General features: G+C 42.4%; 1 protein-coding gene across 2 annotated transcripts in view; it reads right to left on the bottom strand.

Moving 5' to 3' along the window:
• Positions 1–2,973: 2,973 nt before the first annotated feature.
• hecw2b (HECT, C2 and WW domain containing E3 ubiquitin protein ligase 2b) overlaps positions 2,974–16,753 on the bottom strand; it is a 39,679-nt gene continuing 25,899 nt past the window's right edge. For both annotated transcript variants that reach the window (XM_078165611.1, XM_033615975.2), the window contains exons 9-31: positions 15,635–16,587; positions 15,389–15,533; positions 14,749–14,898; positions 14,087–14,188; positions 12,792–12,942; positions 12,590–12,693; positions 12,364–12,488; positions 11,486–11,671; positions 10,579–10,731; positions 10,376–10,478; positions 10,187–10,283; positions 10,001–10,084; positions 9,619–9,728; positions 9,205–9,325; positions 9,012–9,125; positions 8,704–8,856; positions 8,502–8,600; positions 8,148–8,277; positions 7,826–7,972; positions 7,600–7,714; positions 6,950–7,035; positions 6,685–6,797; positions 2,974–6,484 (exon numbers count right to left, since the gene is read on the bottom strand). In XM_078165611.1, coding sequence (XP_078021737.1) covers positions 6,373–6,484; positions 6,685–6,797; positions 6,950–7,035; positions 7,600–7,714; positions 7,826–7,972; positions 8,148–8,277; positions 8,502–8,600; positions 8,704–8,856; positions 9,012–9,125; positions 9,205–9,325; positions 9,619–9,728; positions 10,001–10,084; positions 10,187–10,283; positions 10,376–10,478; positions 10,579–10,731; positions 11,486–11,671; positions 12,364–12,488; positions 12,590–12,693; positions 12,792–12,942; positions 14,087–14,188; positions 14,749–14,898; positions 15,389–15,533; positions 15,635–16,587 — 3,653 coding nt within the window. In that variant the 3' untranslated portion in view covers positions 2,974–6,372. The remainder of the gene's footprint in view (positions 6,485–6,684; positions 6,798–6,949; positions 7,036–7,599; positions 7,715–7,825; positions 7,973–8,147; positions 8,278–8,501; positions 8,601–8,703; positions 8,857–9,011; positions 9,126–9,204; positions 9,326–9,618; positions 9,729–10,000; positions 10,085–10,186; positions 10,284–10,375; positions 10,479–10,578; positions 10,732–11,485; positions 11,672–12,363; positions 12,489–12,589; positions 12,694–12,791; positions 12,943–14,086; positions 14,189–14,748; positions 14,899–15,388; positions 15,534–15,634; positions 16,588–16,753) is intronic.

Below are 16,753 nucleotides of genomic sequence, written 5' to 3'. Positions count from 1 at the left end.
AGATATCTACTGGTTTATAAAGTTAATGAGATTTCCTTTAAGCACATTCATCGCTGTTACCCTGTCAAGTTATTTTTAGTCAGGTTCAAGAAGGACATTGACACCATAAGCACTTTCTGTAACATGCACCCATAGACTGTCTCCCATTTGTTCTGGATTTGAGAACACACACTCAGAGTCTGCCTGTTGCTTAATATTGGACTATATCTGTGATACTTTTGTATCTAAAGGATGTACTGTATGAATGTTTTTCTGTGTAATCTCTTCATAATGCTGGCCAAGTTTTATACCCATAAATATAAGGTATTAAAAATCAAAGCCTCTTTCTAAACCTTTAAAAAGGAAGCAGAATCCTATATCAGGACTTTATATACCTCAGGCAATAGAACAGTTGTGAGAACCCTAAATTTGTGCTCCAAGTTTATGATTCTATTATAGTGTTAAATTATTTTGGTACAATTTTATTGTGTATCTTTTATTTATCTGTATCAGAATGTGTTTGTAGTAACCCCTGGCATTATATTTCTCTCTGTTGTCCCTTATTCTCTGATCTTCCATCATGTTCTCTCATATTATTGTCTCTATGTTCACAATGAAATGTAAAATAAAGATTTTTTTTTTTAAATCTGTGCACTGAGAAGTTACATTTTCAAAATAAGCCTGAACTGAAAGGCACAGGCCAAATGATACATTTTGTTTGCAAAATGCTCTAAAAACATTAAACACATGCATAAAAAGGAAATAATTGTATCAATCAACACAACTTTTGGTCAAATTAATATACTAAATTACTAAATATAGCTATCAGTAGGAACCAGTTCAACCCTAATTTGTGTTACATGCCTGTGTCATTCATTGATACTTTACATAATTATGGTATGTGCCAAAAAAGGTAAGCAAACATATCACTGCATGAGCTGTATTCTTTTCTCCAAAGATGATTTTTCTAAAGATAACAAACCCTACTACACTCTGCACCTGCATGCTTTACCCTCTATTTCAGATGTCCTGTTGAAATACTGTGAAAATAAAAGAGAGAGACATTTTCTAAGGGAGTTTTCTCCATTTTTTTCTTAACAATATTACAGTCATTATTCATTTTCAGGCCTACGTGCATTTGACCTCTTTGATCCATGCTTGCAAATAGCAACACAGAGATGGCGTCTTTTGATGAGGACTGATTGCTGATTTAAAGAGCTGTGCAAAGGAGTTTCACACAGGTACATCAGAGATTCATAACTGTGCAAGTAAAACACCACATGGACTACATCCAGGGAATATCACATAACTGTCCACTAATCCACAGGATAGACTGCAACACAGAAGTGCTGCTGGACCAAAACAAAAATGTTGGAACTATTATCCTGATTTGTGAGGCTTAATATATTTAATCTGATCAGCTGTGATATAAAGCATGTTGTATAAAGGAAAAATACACTTTTGGACACATCAAACCAAGCCCAGCTCTGGTAAACATATTTGGACTTTCGTCAAGAATCTAACTTAATAATGCAATGAATATCTTTTTCATTGAAGTCCAATGTTTGCAATCTGTCATAACATGCCAATGTCAATATAACAGCTGAACTGACCCCATATTAAAACCCTAAACCCTAATTTTCTGGCACTGTATCTCTCTAAGAGCATCCCACATAATGCAGCAAATCCAAGACCAGGATGAGGCCAAATCTGTGTTAGTGCTCCACCTGCTGGTTGTCAAGGAAAACTACAACTACAAGTCCATGGGAAAATGATGGTACTTTTTTTAACTGCAGTTCAGGCTTATGTGTATTTTATAAAGCATTTGCTTCACTTACCTTGGATGTGTTACTGTAAATGAATGAGTTCATTAGATCACAGACGATCAGGTCTACCTCAAAACACGTAGACATGTTGACCCAGAGATACCAAAGCAGGCGTTCTCAAAGTTTTGATGACTGAGTGCCAATTAGGGAGCCAGTCAGTGGTGTAGTTGAGGGTATACGCAAGTATATAGGGGTATACCCACATCTTTTTCTTGAGGTTTACAGTATACCCACCCATCAGCCAAAAAGCCACTGAAATATAAAGAAGTTTATACCCACGTCCTCCTTGGTAACCTACCTCTTGACTTAGTAGTACACCCACCTCATCAAAAACCACCACACCATCGGAGCCAGCATTTGACTGAGGGCTGAGGGCTGCACTGAAAGTTAGAGGGCTTGAGATTGGTACAATAATGGCATTTAAATTCCTTAAGCACCTAATTCATCTGTATGCAGACAACAGATCGTCAAGGCAGATCGTCCCCCAAGACTCGACGAGTGAATCAGTTTTTTCTGAGACCTTTTTTCCTGAGTCCTGACTGCAGCCCAGGCCCTTTCCTACATGTTGTCACTTCTATCTCCTCTGCCATCCCTGTGTCTTTCTCTCTGACTATCAAACATAAAGCAGAAATGTCCAAAATAAATAAATAAATTCAGTCATGGCTTTTCTATCTCACAGTGAACTATGACCTGAAAAATGCCACTCAAAAATCAACAGGTACCAAGCAGGTGGAGACTCAAAATGACCACAAAGAGACACAAAACAACTACAAAGAGATGCACAACAGCTGCAAAGAGACTCACAACGACGACAGAGAGGGGCAAAAGAATCATAAAAAGACACAGACTACAATGAGAATGAGAATAAAAATGACAACACAGAAACTCAAAGTGACCACAGACACATACAAAATGAGTACAGAGGAGTCAACAGTAAAGCTTTGATTGAAGAGGATTATCCCATGTCACACAGGCTGTTTTAAATTATATCCTGTCGTGCTAGAACAGAAACAAAATAACCATTTGAATTGGAAATACAACATGTGACAGAATCTGTTTTACGCTCCAACAGAGAAATGACAGGACACAGATATTCATTTCCATTTTATCCTGCACTGCTCAATTATAGTCAAAGTGACACAGAAAGAAGAAGAAGAAAGAGCTTGCATAGAGTGATGAAATTTTATTTCAGGAGAGAAGTGGTGACAAACATTCATATTCAAAAGTGAGGTGGACTGTACAGAAGAGTGGTCGGCTGGGTTGGGGTTAGATGTGAAGCAGCCCGGTAAGGCTCAAAACTTTGGTACATTCTGATGAGATGGACACAGGGCAGTGCATTCAGTGAGGGAAATTATATTATTATTTTCATCATGACAATTATTTGATCCCATTTGAATTGAACTAAATTCACACATGAAAATGTAGCCAAGAGTTAACTTCATATTCATAACTTCATATTCTGGATAAGAGCACATTCTTTAAAAGTGTAAACAAAGAAAACAGTAGATCCAGGACTTTATCAAGATCTGTTTTCTATGAGTGCATAATAAACTGGACTTTAAACGGCATCTTAAAATCAAAATTGTGTTTTTGACACCAGCTGTAGCAGCTAGGGGACATTTTTCAGTTCTGATCGAGGTGGTTGTGGCAGGGACGGATCTAGAGGGCGGCATGGGGGGAGCAGCTACCACCCTGACGATGGAGATTGTTCATAATTATAAAATCATGTAATATTCAGTCACCTCGATGTCCCTGAGCTGTCCAAACTCAATTAAGTGTTTTTGTGTGCCTAAACCTAACCACTCAAAGTGTATTCATTACATAATAATGTAAAAAGTCACGTAACCGTGAGTTGCAGAAACATGCAATGCCAACATTCATTGTGACAATTGGGTTGCCACTCCAGTAGTACCCGGAGTAGTTAGAATTAGTATTTAAAATTAGCCTCACCTACTGTAAAGTGATGTACACACACTTTAATCCATAATTATAATCCAAAATATTCTGATGACTTTTTAGTTAAGTGTAATTTTTTGCAGAACTTTTGATTACAGGGGTGTGTAGCTAAGATTTAAATAAAATACAGCCTCTTGCATAGCAGTGGTTCTACCCTATAAGATGACTCATCTTGAGTTATTTTGATTCACTGACACTTGGAAATGTACCGACGACAGAAAAACCCTGACCCTTTGAGAGTGTTCGTCAACAACTGTCACTTTGCTGAAGGAAAAATTATGATATTAAAATGATTTTAAAAGATGATTTTCATAAATACACAAATATAAATATACCAACACCTAGATATGTTTTGTATTTAAGGTGTTTAAGGAACTAGTGTTTCCTAATGATAGTAGTCATCCTGCACCCACTCTGCCCACACTCATGCATTTCCACTGCCTCATGATGCAGGATGTAGCCTACACTAGACAGTGTTTCCAGTTTTAACTTAATGCCCTTACATGCCAACCTGTAGCTGCAGGCTTCACACAGCTGCCTAAATTACATGATTCTTGTGGGACATGATGAGCAGATTGTTACCGGTGTTGACCTTAGACTCTGGGGGGACCCCGAGCAAAGAAGCCTATTGATGCCCCCCTACACCCCCTAGTGTCATTTTTCCTCCTCTTCTTGTTTTTTCTCTTATTTCTGGTGACCAGAACAGTATGCTCGTTATACATACACATATACCTGAATTCTGCATGTGCTGATATTAAATCTCGATACTTACAGCGAGCAGTTCAACTTCTAACTTTGGCTAATTCAGCACAGGCATTAGCCTAATACTTTATCGTATGTTGCCATGGTATTGGCAAAAGAAAAAAAAATCACATTAGTTTGGTGACCTAAAACCCTCATGCAGAGTTGCCACAAAAAAAAAGACGTTTGGTATCGCAAAAATTGAAGGAACCTCTCTGGTGTCCAGGACATGATACACATGGCATAGCTAAATGCCATAAAGTACATGGATCTCATCCAACTGGATGATGGAGCCTTGGGAAAACCTCTATTCTGTTCTGTTTTTGTGATAGCGATAGCTCGACTCCTGTATCCACTGCTGTTACAAGATTTGCGAAAAAGGACGACTACAAATTTAATTGTAAGAACTTATGAGTTATCCTAGTCATAATTTGAGTACACAACTCAAATATTGAATACCTAAGAATCATAATCAAAAGATAGATGAAACTACGTCTATTCTGCTGTAAATGTATTCTTATTTTTTCATTTGCACTTGAGCTAACTAATGGTTAACTGATGGAGGGTTTGCTAATAAATAAGATGGTGTTATAGTCATGCTATACCATTATATCATTATAAGTTATCCTTTAGGCCTATGTGACTGATAATTTAGTTTTGTCATAGTTAAACTTTTAGCTTAACTTGCAGAAGTAGCTTGTATTTTTATGTGGGGACGCACCACCCTCCCATGCCACCCCTTTGCCAGAAGTTTTCCAGATCCGCCACTGGTGGGTGGACATTCAATTTACTTTATCCATTTGGATAAACAGTTTACTTTCAATCTCCACCTGTTGAATGTAGATGACTTTTAGCAAACTTTAAAAAACAGACCTGGGTCAAAGTAAATCAATCAAATACAATCAAAGTAAATGGATATGGTTACATACTGTATGTTAATTACTTACCATCAACACATTGATAACGTGAGTGGGGGGACCAAATATTTTTTTGCCAATTAATCGAGATCTGGTGCATAATCACTTCCCACACAATCTACATCATTAAGTTACATTCAAATCACAATATGTCACTGCCACATCGTTAGAAAATCACTTTTTTGTTCTTCTTTGAGATGAAAATACTGTAACAATAGCAAAGCTTCTGTCTGGACTCCAAAACTGGCTGTAGAAGAAAATTCCATAAACTTTACCAAAAGTTACATCAGGCGGTCCTCAAAAGGCTTTGACAAATGCCTACATGGGTGCAGTTACTTCTACAGGCCACAGGGAGGCGCTGTACTACAATGGGGTTGTCACTGGACAGGCCGTATGATCTGAGGTCCATCAACACCAGAATAAAGACGCTGAGTCCACTCAGCTTTTGCGGTGAAGGCAGTGATCGCTTTTTCTTTGATGTGTAGCCTTATACTCTAATCCTCTGGTATCAAAGAGAAAGTAACCAAAAAAACAAAACAAAAACAACAACAACAACAACAACAAAAAAAAAACAACACTCCAGTATCCACATGGTCAAATCCCGGCAGTTATGATTCTGGTCCCAAAGGCAGTGTGGGTTTTCATTTGTCAAATCACACAGGTAAAAGCGTGTGTTACTAAGTAGGTGTGAAATACGTGCAGGTGCGGCAAAAAAAAAAAGTGTTTACCTCTGTACATAGGGCATTTCAAAAGGCCAGAGTGCAGCTTCATGGATCAAAGGTCTTATCAGCCTCTGATATAAAATTCAGCCCAATATAAATTAAACATAAACCATAACTTGGACTTTAAATCCAGTTTTTTGAACCTTTGTCCATCATAGCTACTTCTCGTCACTACTACCAGCAGTCCTTGAGGGGTAGACAGAGGTCAGCTGAGATTTGGGTTGGCGAGGATCATTCCAGCCCAAAGGTGCTGGTCTCCTCCACAGCCGTCAGCATCTTCTCATACAGCATTGAGAAGGACGGGTATGGTGGCAGGTCCAGCCGGTTGAAACAAGTATGAGCTCTGGAGAGAAACCACAGGACGTGATATCAGACAGTGTCTGAACAGAAGGTGTAGAGTGAGCAGCACATGTGTTCCTTATTGCAATTATCTACACAATATTATGTTCCTATCAAATTCCACTGAGAATATATTTGGGTCATTTTTGAATTAATGTTTAAAATGTGGCCTAAATAAAACCCTGTTGGGCTCAGTGTGTTTACCTGGGCAGCGCGGTGACCTTCCCCCACTTCTCCACACAAAACCTGCGAGGCCCGTTGCTGCCTCGCAGAGAAGCAAAGCCTTCGTATGGAATACTGGATGTCCCAGTCACAAACTGAACAGGCAGACGGGAAGGAGGGACAGAGAAGGAAAGAAAGAATAAGAAGACTAAAATAGAAGTCAACCTACCTCAAACATTTCACATACACGCACACACACGCGCACACACACACACACACACACACACACACACACACACACGCCTACCTGCAGGAGTCGTAGTCTCTGTTCATTGTTGAACCTCTCCACTGCTGCCCAGAACCACCGGATCACAATATGGTTGTCATGGTAACCTAAACATAACACATCATGTCATGTAACTATGGCGATGGATCGTGATGACTGAAGGCTGAGAAGCCAGCACCAAGGACAGCTGCCGTGTCTCGAGCTGGTCTGCACCACCAGGCTCAGGGACGGCTTCACACCACAGGCCAAAAGACTCACGACTCTTTTACTTGTGTGTTTTTTCCTTCTGATACATACTTAAATGAGCATTGTTGGAGGGAGCCTGACAGCTAATATTTTCATTGCCAGGGACTACTTCTCTCTAACTGTTGTGCATATGACAGTAAAGAAACTGAACTTGAATGATGATGGTGAATGCAGTGTATCGAGACCGAGACAAGACCAAGACTTTCAGGGATTGAGATCAAGTCGCACACTGCAGTACACACTTAGAATAAAATGTGGAACATGCAAACCATAGGCACTGCTTAACATCATCTGAAAGTTCCGCATTCCCATAAAAAAAACACCTATAGAATACAGATGGGGGGTAAAAACGCAGTTGAGTCCCAGAAGAGAGGATGCATATGAATTAAGACTAAAATAAAATAATAAATAAAATAAGAACATACCTCCTCTGTACTCGGTGTTGTTCCTCCAGTCTGATAAGTCAATCTCAGCTGTGCCAGCGATCACCAGCTCCAGCTCCCTTGCATCAAACACTGACACTAGCCTGGCATCCACTACCTGGAAAACACACACAACATATCATACAGCCACTGAGTGTCACATTTTCCACAGTACAGTTTGTGAAAGACTATCATAAAGGTGATTATATTATGTTACGCTGAGCCATACCTCGTAGAAACCTCTAACCAGGCTGTCAGTCTGCTGCACCACTCCTCTCTCTATCCTCCACTTCACCATCCGCTCAATGTATTCCTTTTTGTTCTTCTCTGACACAGGGATGTTGGCTCCACCGGGTTTGAGCTCCCTTTCTGTTATCTATGGAAACACAGGCAAAAAAATAAATACATACATTAATCCTTTTTATCACTTTTTCCTTAAGACAAAACAAAACAGAAGACTTTTTTTTACAATCTCAGTCCGTCCTCTTTCTCCCTCTGTCTTGCCACGTGTGTATAAATGTGAATACAAACACACACACATAGAGCCTAACCTGTCCAAAGACTTCCTCGTTGACGGTGAAGGTGAGGTCTAACATGTCCTCTATGTCGTTGTCCTTCATCCACTGAAGGGACTGGTGAAACTCCTCATCCAGGTACTCCAGGTCACTCAGGTCACAGGGACTACAAGGTGGGAAATGAGAATGAATGAGTGTGTGTTTGTGTGTGTGTGTGTGTGTGTGTGTATGAGACCTGTAACATTCCAGGTCACATTTAGGACACACTGGCTAACAAAGATAAGCAAATGTGCACTAGAATGCTCCAATATCCAAGTTTATAAACAGGTCAAATGACTTTTAAAAAGTACGTATTTGTGCATACATCTGTGTGTTCATTACAGTACGTACATGCGCAGTAGGCCTTTGTAGAAGGGTCTGGTGAAAAAGGCATCCAGTAGGTACTGATGGATCAGAGCCAAACCGAGAATGCGACCACTGAACCGGAACCTGCAACACATCAACACATAAAAGTAATCAGGATATTAAAGATCATATCTCAGCTTCATTGTCTCTAGTATGTATTTGTGTGTGCGTGTACAGTGAACCTCACCATTCATGGTGATTGTCTACGAAGGCAGACATGGGGCTTATCTGGACGGTGTAGGTGTCGTTGGCAGAGTACTCAAACAGACCATAATAAGGGTTGAAGAGCTCCCTGGAAACCAAGAAGAAGAACTCTCTGGAAGGCCCGCTGTAGTCCAACCTGCAACACACACACATTCGGATATCAGTCCTTCCTACATACAATACATGACTGTAATAGTGGTTAATGTTAAAGGGATGACTACTGTATGTTGCACATATATGCACATATGTTATGGGTTTCATGCTTCTTCTTCTCCCCTCCCACATACTCACCCCTCCTCCCCAACAAAGCTGACGTAAAGCTTGCTGCGCTGCAGGTCTTTACGGGAATAGCACATGATCTGGTTGAAGGCATCTTCCAGCAGATGGTCCCGACGGATGATCAACCTGCGACACAAACACAAGTGTGAGGGCAAAATGAAACAGAGAAGAAAGCTCTCTCTTCAGACGAACCCATTCCACCTACTTTAGCTTCCCTGGTCCTTGGCCGTAGCCTTTAGTTTCCAGTTTCCTGTAGAAGTTGCGCAGTTTGGCCTCAAAGTCTCTTTTGTAGGGTGCTGGAGCTCTGGCATTTGCTCTCTGAGTACCTACAGGCAGAGAGAAAGGGAGAGGTTGTACTCCTTTACTGCGCTGACATATGTCAGCAATCAGCACAGGTCTGTGCATTCCAGTGGTTAGTTTATAATCAGCACTGTGGGTTTTTGTTTGTATGCTCCCTTCCTGGTTGTTTTTTTAGTTAAATTATTTACAGATGTGACTACTTGACAAATATAGACATGCACCTATGGGTAGTGATGACAAAATGCAGCTTTTACCTGACACACTGTGTGTTGTATGATGGCCTTAATGCAAGTAAAAGAAATGTCTCTGTGTCTCTTACCAGGCGAGTTCTGTGGGGAGGAGACAGGTGATCCCCGCGGTGACTGGCAGTAGCTGGGGTGAAGTAAGGCGTGAGGAGGCACGTAGGACATTACTTCATCTTCAAACAGACTGCAGAGAGGAGAGAAAGACAGGAAGACATTGAATTAATTCAATAGAGTGACTTAAGTTGAAAGCAAGAAAGAAAGGAAAGAAATAAATTAGGGAGGAAGCAAGGAAGTAAAGAGGCAAAGTGATTCACTGCTAACACAATAAGACGTGGAGGGGAGGTAGAGGTAAAAGTAAGAAGGGAAGTAGATGACGGAAAAAACAGAAAGGTTGGCAAGAAGGAAAGGAAGGTTGAGGACAGGGAAAAAAGAAGGAAGGAAAGAAACAGGTCTCACCTTAGCAGCATGACAAGGTCAGCGTCACCTGACAACCTGGCCAATCCTGACCCTCCATCTGTGCGTATCAGCTGCACCTTCTCCCTGTTGTCATAGCAACATTACAGACAGATGCTGGTATCTGGTATCTGTATAACCCTATATCTTGGGTGGAGATAGTGTGTGTAATTATGTGTGTGTGTGTACCTGAGTGAATGGTTCCTGCTGAGGTCAGACTGTCTCTCCTGCAAAATCTCAAAGATGTTTGGTTGTCGAAGAAACGCCACAATCTTATCGTTGTAAGCTGGAGGAAAAGCAGACACACTCATGTAAGTCACTTTGGATCATTTCTGGAGAGTTCTGTGTGTGTGAGTGTGTGTGTGTGTTTGTACTGACCCACTGGCACAACGTCTTGGCACTGCCCCCTGCTGGCAGAGGTGAAGGTGCTGGAAGGCCGCGGCAGGACGGGTGGACCGGCATGACGAGGGTCTTCACCCACCTACAGAGAGAGGGAACGGAGGTTATATTTTTATAGTTTCACCAGCCTCAGTCTGCTGTTTGCCACACCTCTAAAACACCTGTGCTTTTCTCTGTCTTACCAGTCGCCGTGGGCTGACCTCCCCAGCACTGTGGCTGCGTTGGCGAGTCAGGTGTTGGCGGTGAGCCAGGAGGCTCGGGGGCCGAGTGCTCTGGAGAGGCAGCCGGGGGTCAATGAAGGTCGTCGCACGGCAGTTATGGTCCACGAAGAAAGGCTGCATATGTACACACAAGAGAAGACTGTCACATGTGACAGTACAGTTTTATTTCTGTGCAAATAAGGTTGAATGGAATATTCATAGTATACCTTGAATTATGTTAATTTAATTTATTAATGAATTTTAAAATCTGCATCTATTTCTGAGTTTCTACTTTTTTATTTCTGATTTTCTGTCTCTATGTTAATGAGGTAGGTGGGAGTAACCTTACTGTAAAGCACAATAAATGACATTATACATAAACGCAGAAAATAAGAAATGTAGAGGTAAAGATATTAATTTTGCAACGAATTACCAGCATTTATGTATTTTTTAATATTAAATTATGCATTAAAATATGTATTTTTATGTTCAGCTTCATTTAGTCTTTTATTTATTGATTGATTTTAGCATTTAAAAATGTATTAAATTAAATTATCAAATTAAAATTAAATTATGTGATCTTGTGAAGAAAGCACCATGTCATGGTGACTCCATGCAATTAAATGAATGGTCGTTTTCAAAGTAGAACCTGAACACACCCTGTCAGGAGACAGGAGGATACTCCCAGTGGCTGGGAACTGACTGGTAGTTGGCTGGCAGCCAAAAGCCTTCGGCAGTGGAGGGAGACTCAAGGTGGCTGCATCTGCATGTATCTGCACAACACTACAACCTCTGAACTGAATTTAAAATACTACACTCTACTGTTTCCAAAACCATTTAAGCCCATGAGTTAATAGTATGAGAGACTTTATATGGGCGCGGTCCCCACCTTGCCGGTGTGGTCGTGCTTCATCTCCCAGCCTCTGGGCAGCTCCAGCTGTTTGTTGGCGAACATGTTGAGGAAGGCCACCAGGTCCCTGTTGTGCTGGTAGCGCTCAAAGTGGTGAGCATCCCGACGAACCTTACTGATCATATGCTTCAGACACGTGTTGGTGGTGAACATACGGTAGGCACTCTAGACACACAAAAGAAACATGAGATAAATTATAGTAAGGGAGGAGGAACCACATGCACCAGAGAAAGATTTTAAATTTTGTTAATGGGGCTCAAATTCAGAGTGAGTTGTCTGGACACGGTTCTCAATATGGGGGTGGCTCCTCTCATTTCTCTTTGTGCCTCCCCATCTCCTCTCTCCTCCATCCTTCTGCCTGTGACCTGGAAATTTATCACAGTGCACCATGTTGACGGATGTCTCAATTCCCAAAATGCATCTTTCAGAGAGGAGGCTTACTGGAGGATCTATGAGTGAGGAGGCACAGGTGTATCCTTTACAGAAGTCTTTTTGGGAATTGTGACACATTTAAGAGGCATGACACGTTATATTTAGTTGACCTCACTTTGTAATGACACCTCCAAAAGCATGGATGTCTCATTTTGTTACATCCTTGTTGCTTCGACTCCTCTCTCCTTGTGTCATTTCCCTGCCTCCTCCGCTTGCATCTCAGGTGCGAGGAACTAAAACGCGAGGGGAGGAAGCAAGGCAAGGAATCGAGGATCTACAAAGTAAGAATTGAGAAGAGGGAGAGGCCTTGCAATTTCCTAAAACAAACAGCAGAGGGCAACCTATGAGAGTAAGTTGGGGGAAAGAGAGATGGATTGGTTGAAAGAAAGAAGAGAGAGATGAAAAAAAAAAACAGTTGTCCGTACAGGGTTGGAATGCAGCACAGTGAAGAAGTCGGGGCTGGTGAGGAACTTTGCGCTGGGGGACTGAAGCAGGAGGGTGAGACGAGACCTGGAGCTGGACTGAGATACACTGTTGTCCCGACGGAACTCTGAAACAGACACACACACACAGTCAAACAAAACTGATCAAGTCTCCAGGACATGCTTTACAGACTACATAAACCAGAATGCAGAGGAGTGAGAGGATTACCTGGGATGGAGGGGTGCATGTCAGTCTCATCTGTTGGCAGCTCATTGGCTGGCTGCTCCTCTGGTCTGCTGTCATTGGTTATCGTCCTACGTATACTCTGATACCTGGTAAGGTGTGCATGTTTGTGTTGATCACCATGGTGACAGTTAAAGTAAACAAAGAAATGTCAAAAGTGGAAAAATCAACTACATTTTGTTCTGACCTGCGGTTCAGCTGCTCCATCTGCTGTATGGAGTTGGACCTCTGGAGGGTCTGTGGGGCGGGGGGAGCGGTGGGACGCTGCCATGTTGTGGTTCTGTTCACGTGGTCCACGTAAAAGATCCGACCGTGGCTGTCGATACGAGCCTCCCAGTCTGATTCAGACACAGACACACAAATTGTCATAAGTAAGTACACACACACAATAGTAAGCCCAATGCTGAAGAGGAGATTCAGAGGCTTAGTATCTAAACAATCAAAGGTATAATTGATTTCATGCATCTCTTGGCTTGTCTGTGATGGTGAGAATTTCTTCAGAGATATAACGGAGTGAACACCCACTGAAAAGAGTAATGAATCCATTGATTTGCTTGATTACACTACCAATCTTTCTTCTATTAAACTGATCCAAAATACGCCATATTTTGAGGTGTCACAAAATTGTTTTGTTTTTTTTTGACTGAGCCAGTGGAGACACACTTCTAACCAATTTACGACTTAGTGTGAGCTGAAGTGAATTGTTAATTTGTGTGAGCAAATCACAGTAAATCATACAAAATACTAGAAAAACAAAGTGATTAAGAAACTCTAGGCCAGTACACTGTAGATCATAGTAACCTGCTGTTTAAGCTAAAGGCCATGGGGATTCGCAAGTTTGCCATTAAATGGGTCAATTTTTAACTCTTGGGAAGGACACCGACAGTAGATCGGTAGGGCCATTTTCCAAAGCTGAAACTATACGTTGTGGGGTCCCTCAAGGGCGTGTACTGGACACACTTTTTTCCTATTGTTCATTAATGATATGAAGGTAGCCTGGCCATCTGAACTGTTTCTCTATGCAGACGATTCAGCTTTTTTCGTGTCTCATAAAGATTTAGCCGGTGAACAAAATTCTTGGCAAGAAAATCAGGGTTGTTGGACCGGTAAACACTTAAGACCTTGGTCCAAGCATTGGTTTGATGACATTTTAACTATGCTATGCTATCTCCTGGTTGATTATTACACCACAGCACAATAAAAATAAACCCTGGACTGCACAAAACAAGTTAATCAAGGTAGTGTTTAAGTTACCTCCTTGAACCCATTGTGATTCAGCACATTTTCTACAACTTCATCGGCTTCCAGATGATAACAGAGGCACACAAATCAAGTATATTGAGGTCCCTAAATATCTGTCCAACAATTTTAATTGCCTCAGAAACAATCACAACAATTCAATAAGACATTCTATCTATCTATCTATCTATCTATCTTCTCACACACTCACACACCCCCCCACACACACACACCCACACTCACTAGGTGGTAGCGGCTCGTCCACTCTCTGGTAACGACTGATGTCATGGCGCACAGATGGCAGGGAGCGAACAGACTGGTGGCCATTGACCTGAGCTGTGGCACCTGCAAAACATTTGGCCATGCATCACTTTGAATAGAAGAAAAGGTAGAAAAGTCCCCTTTTTATATGTAAAACCAAAGCTGCAAAACCTGATGACCTTCCAAATATAAGATCCTACAGCTGGCTCATATCCTCACTGCACAACCTACTACTATCTACTACTGTCATAAGGTTAAATAGCACAACTGTTCTCTGTGTCATCCAACAGCTTTTTGGCAGGTGCAGAAAACATGATCTGATCTGAATAATGCTCCAGTCTTTTATTAAATACTCCCTGATCCCTTCTGTTCTGTGATGTGGAGAGATGCCAGTCCAGATACTGCATGGGGATGTTCCTCTAATGTCAAATTTATGGCAACATACAATAAATACTAGTCGTGGGATCATTCTAATAATAACAAAAATGATATGATTTGTAGATACTTAAAGAAATAAATAGATAAAAAGTCAGTGAAGGCTGTGTGGAAATCTCTAAGTGTTGCTATAATATTTATTTTTTTTTCATTTTTATTTTACTGGAAAAATAAAGCAAAAAAACATCCAAGATCATCCTGCATCTCACCTGTCTCTCTCTCCACCCCCACTGCCCCGTTCTGACTCTCTCTGGCTGCGCACGCCTCCTGGTTTTGGGCCACACCTCCGGAAGCTTGCATTGACTGCCTCCTCCTCCACACCTCCCCATCCTCCTCCTCCTGACTCCTGGCTCTTGCTCCTGAAATTAACAAGATGTTTTTATGAGTGTAATGTAACAAGGAGGCAGATAAAAGCAGCAGAGTGAGATCCGGCTGCCTGTGCATGGTCCTGGCAGCCATAGTATGTTATGTATATCTTATCATATGATATCGTATGAAGGTAGGTTTTCATTCCTGATTTCAGTTTGTTTACAATTAATATTATTTTGTTAGTATTATAAAAGTTGTCCGTTCAAATGCATCCACCTAACACAGTGGGGTTGATGCTGTCATTCCTGACTATTAAGGACAGAGCAGAGAGGCAAGCCAGAGCAGGGCTCCAGGGCCACAGAGGCTGATGGGCATATGATTTTCAAAAGGGTGATAAGGGGCCTAGATGGCCAAATTCCTGCTCTGACTGTAATGTTTAATGCATGTTTTTAAAATATGTGGACCCCAGGAAGACTAGGCCTTAAGGGCAAAGCTAATGGGAATCCTTACAAAGAAACAACAAATACATTTACCACCTACCAACTTCGGAGGTCCCTCCTCCCTGGTCAGCTATGATGCTGCTCGTAGATGCACCAGCTGCTGCTGATGGTCCGTTGGCCTCACTGCTTGATGACTCCCCTTCCTCCTCTGCCTTAGGAGCCACTTCTTTTCTTGTCTCCACCTCCTGAGGAGAGGACAGGAAAAAAGTGTGGAGAAGAAACTTTGTAACTTTCCAGCTGACACCCAAGATATGTACTGTTTGATCACCAAACTACAGCTGCTCACCTGAATGGGTGAAAGTGGACCAAGTGAGGGAGTGAGGGATACTTCCTGGTTTGCACCTGTTCTGCTACTCTGCTCCTGACAGGTACATTCCCCCACAGACTCCATGGGCCCAGCTGCCGCAGCTGCCTCAGCCCCTGATGCCTGAGATGAGCTGGAAGCTGTGGAGGGTTCTCCAGTGATGTGTGCAGCCTCAGCTGATGCTCCAGCAGCTTCTCCAAGCCCAGCTTCAGTCTCAGCAGCAGCAGCTGGTGTTCCTTCCTGTGTTTGGACTGCACTTTCAGCAGCTCCAGCTCCAGATTCGGCCCCTGCAGGCGTCGTTCCAGGCTGAGCACTGGCAGAGGAACCTGCCTCTGTTGTGGCTCCAGTCCCAGCTCCAGTCCCAGTCCCAGTCCCAGCTCCAGTCTGGCCCTGCGGCTCCTCTTTTGAACCCTTGTTCCCTTGTTGAGACTCCGATGTAGCCAAGTTCCTCGATGAGGCTGAGTCTATGCTCTGCTGTGTCCTCGTCTCCTGTGTTTGCTCCCTGTGCTGCCCTGCTGTCTCCTCATCCTCATCTGAGTCTATGTGCAGCATGGCATTGAGCCGTGTGTCTGTTGGAAAGCTAGAACGGAGTTTCGGCGAAGGCCCCGCAAGAGGCCGGTCCCCGGGGCTCCTGGGAGCCTCAATGGCATCCAGGTAATCATTGAGTGACACCTGCCGGTGAGTGTGGCCGCCCAGAGCCATAGCAAGCAGATCTTCCTCTGCCATCTGCCCAGGCTCCCGCCACACACTGTCATCGCCATAGTAACAAGCACCATTAACTAACAGGGAGCCCTCGTCCGATCCTGTGGGAGAAGGCCCGTATGCAACGCGCGAGGAGGAGGATGGGTGAGGGAGGTCTTCATCGTCTGAGGGACTTCCAGGGTCACCGTTCACTGAGCTGCCTAGGATGGTGCCCACAGCATCTGGGGAGGCTTCTGAAAGAAAGAGAGGATGGGGGAGAGGTAAAAGAAGATTGGGGATAAATTCGAGATATTAAAGATATATTTTTATGGTATTTTTCAGCCTAGACCCTATTTTCCCATGTTTTTGTGTCTAAGTGATGAATGGGAACAACAGTTGGCTCAGTGTTGAGTGACAGGG

The sequence above is a fragment of the Epinephelus lanceolatus genome, chromosome 24, assembly GCF_041903045.1.
Source record: "Epinephelus lanceolatus isolate andai-2023 chromosome 24, ASM4190304v1, whole genome shotgun sequence".
NCBI lineage: Eukaryota > Metazoa > Chordata > Actinopteri > Perciformes > Serranidae > Epinephelus > Epinephelus lanceolatus.
Note: the sequence above shows the minus strand (reverse complement) of the source record. Positions and strands in the feature narration are given on the sequence as shown.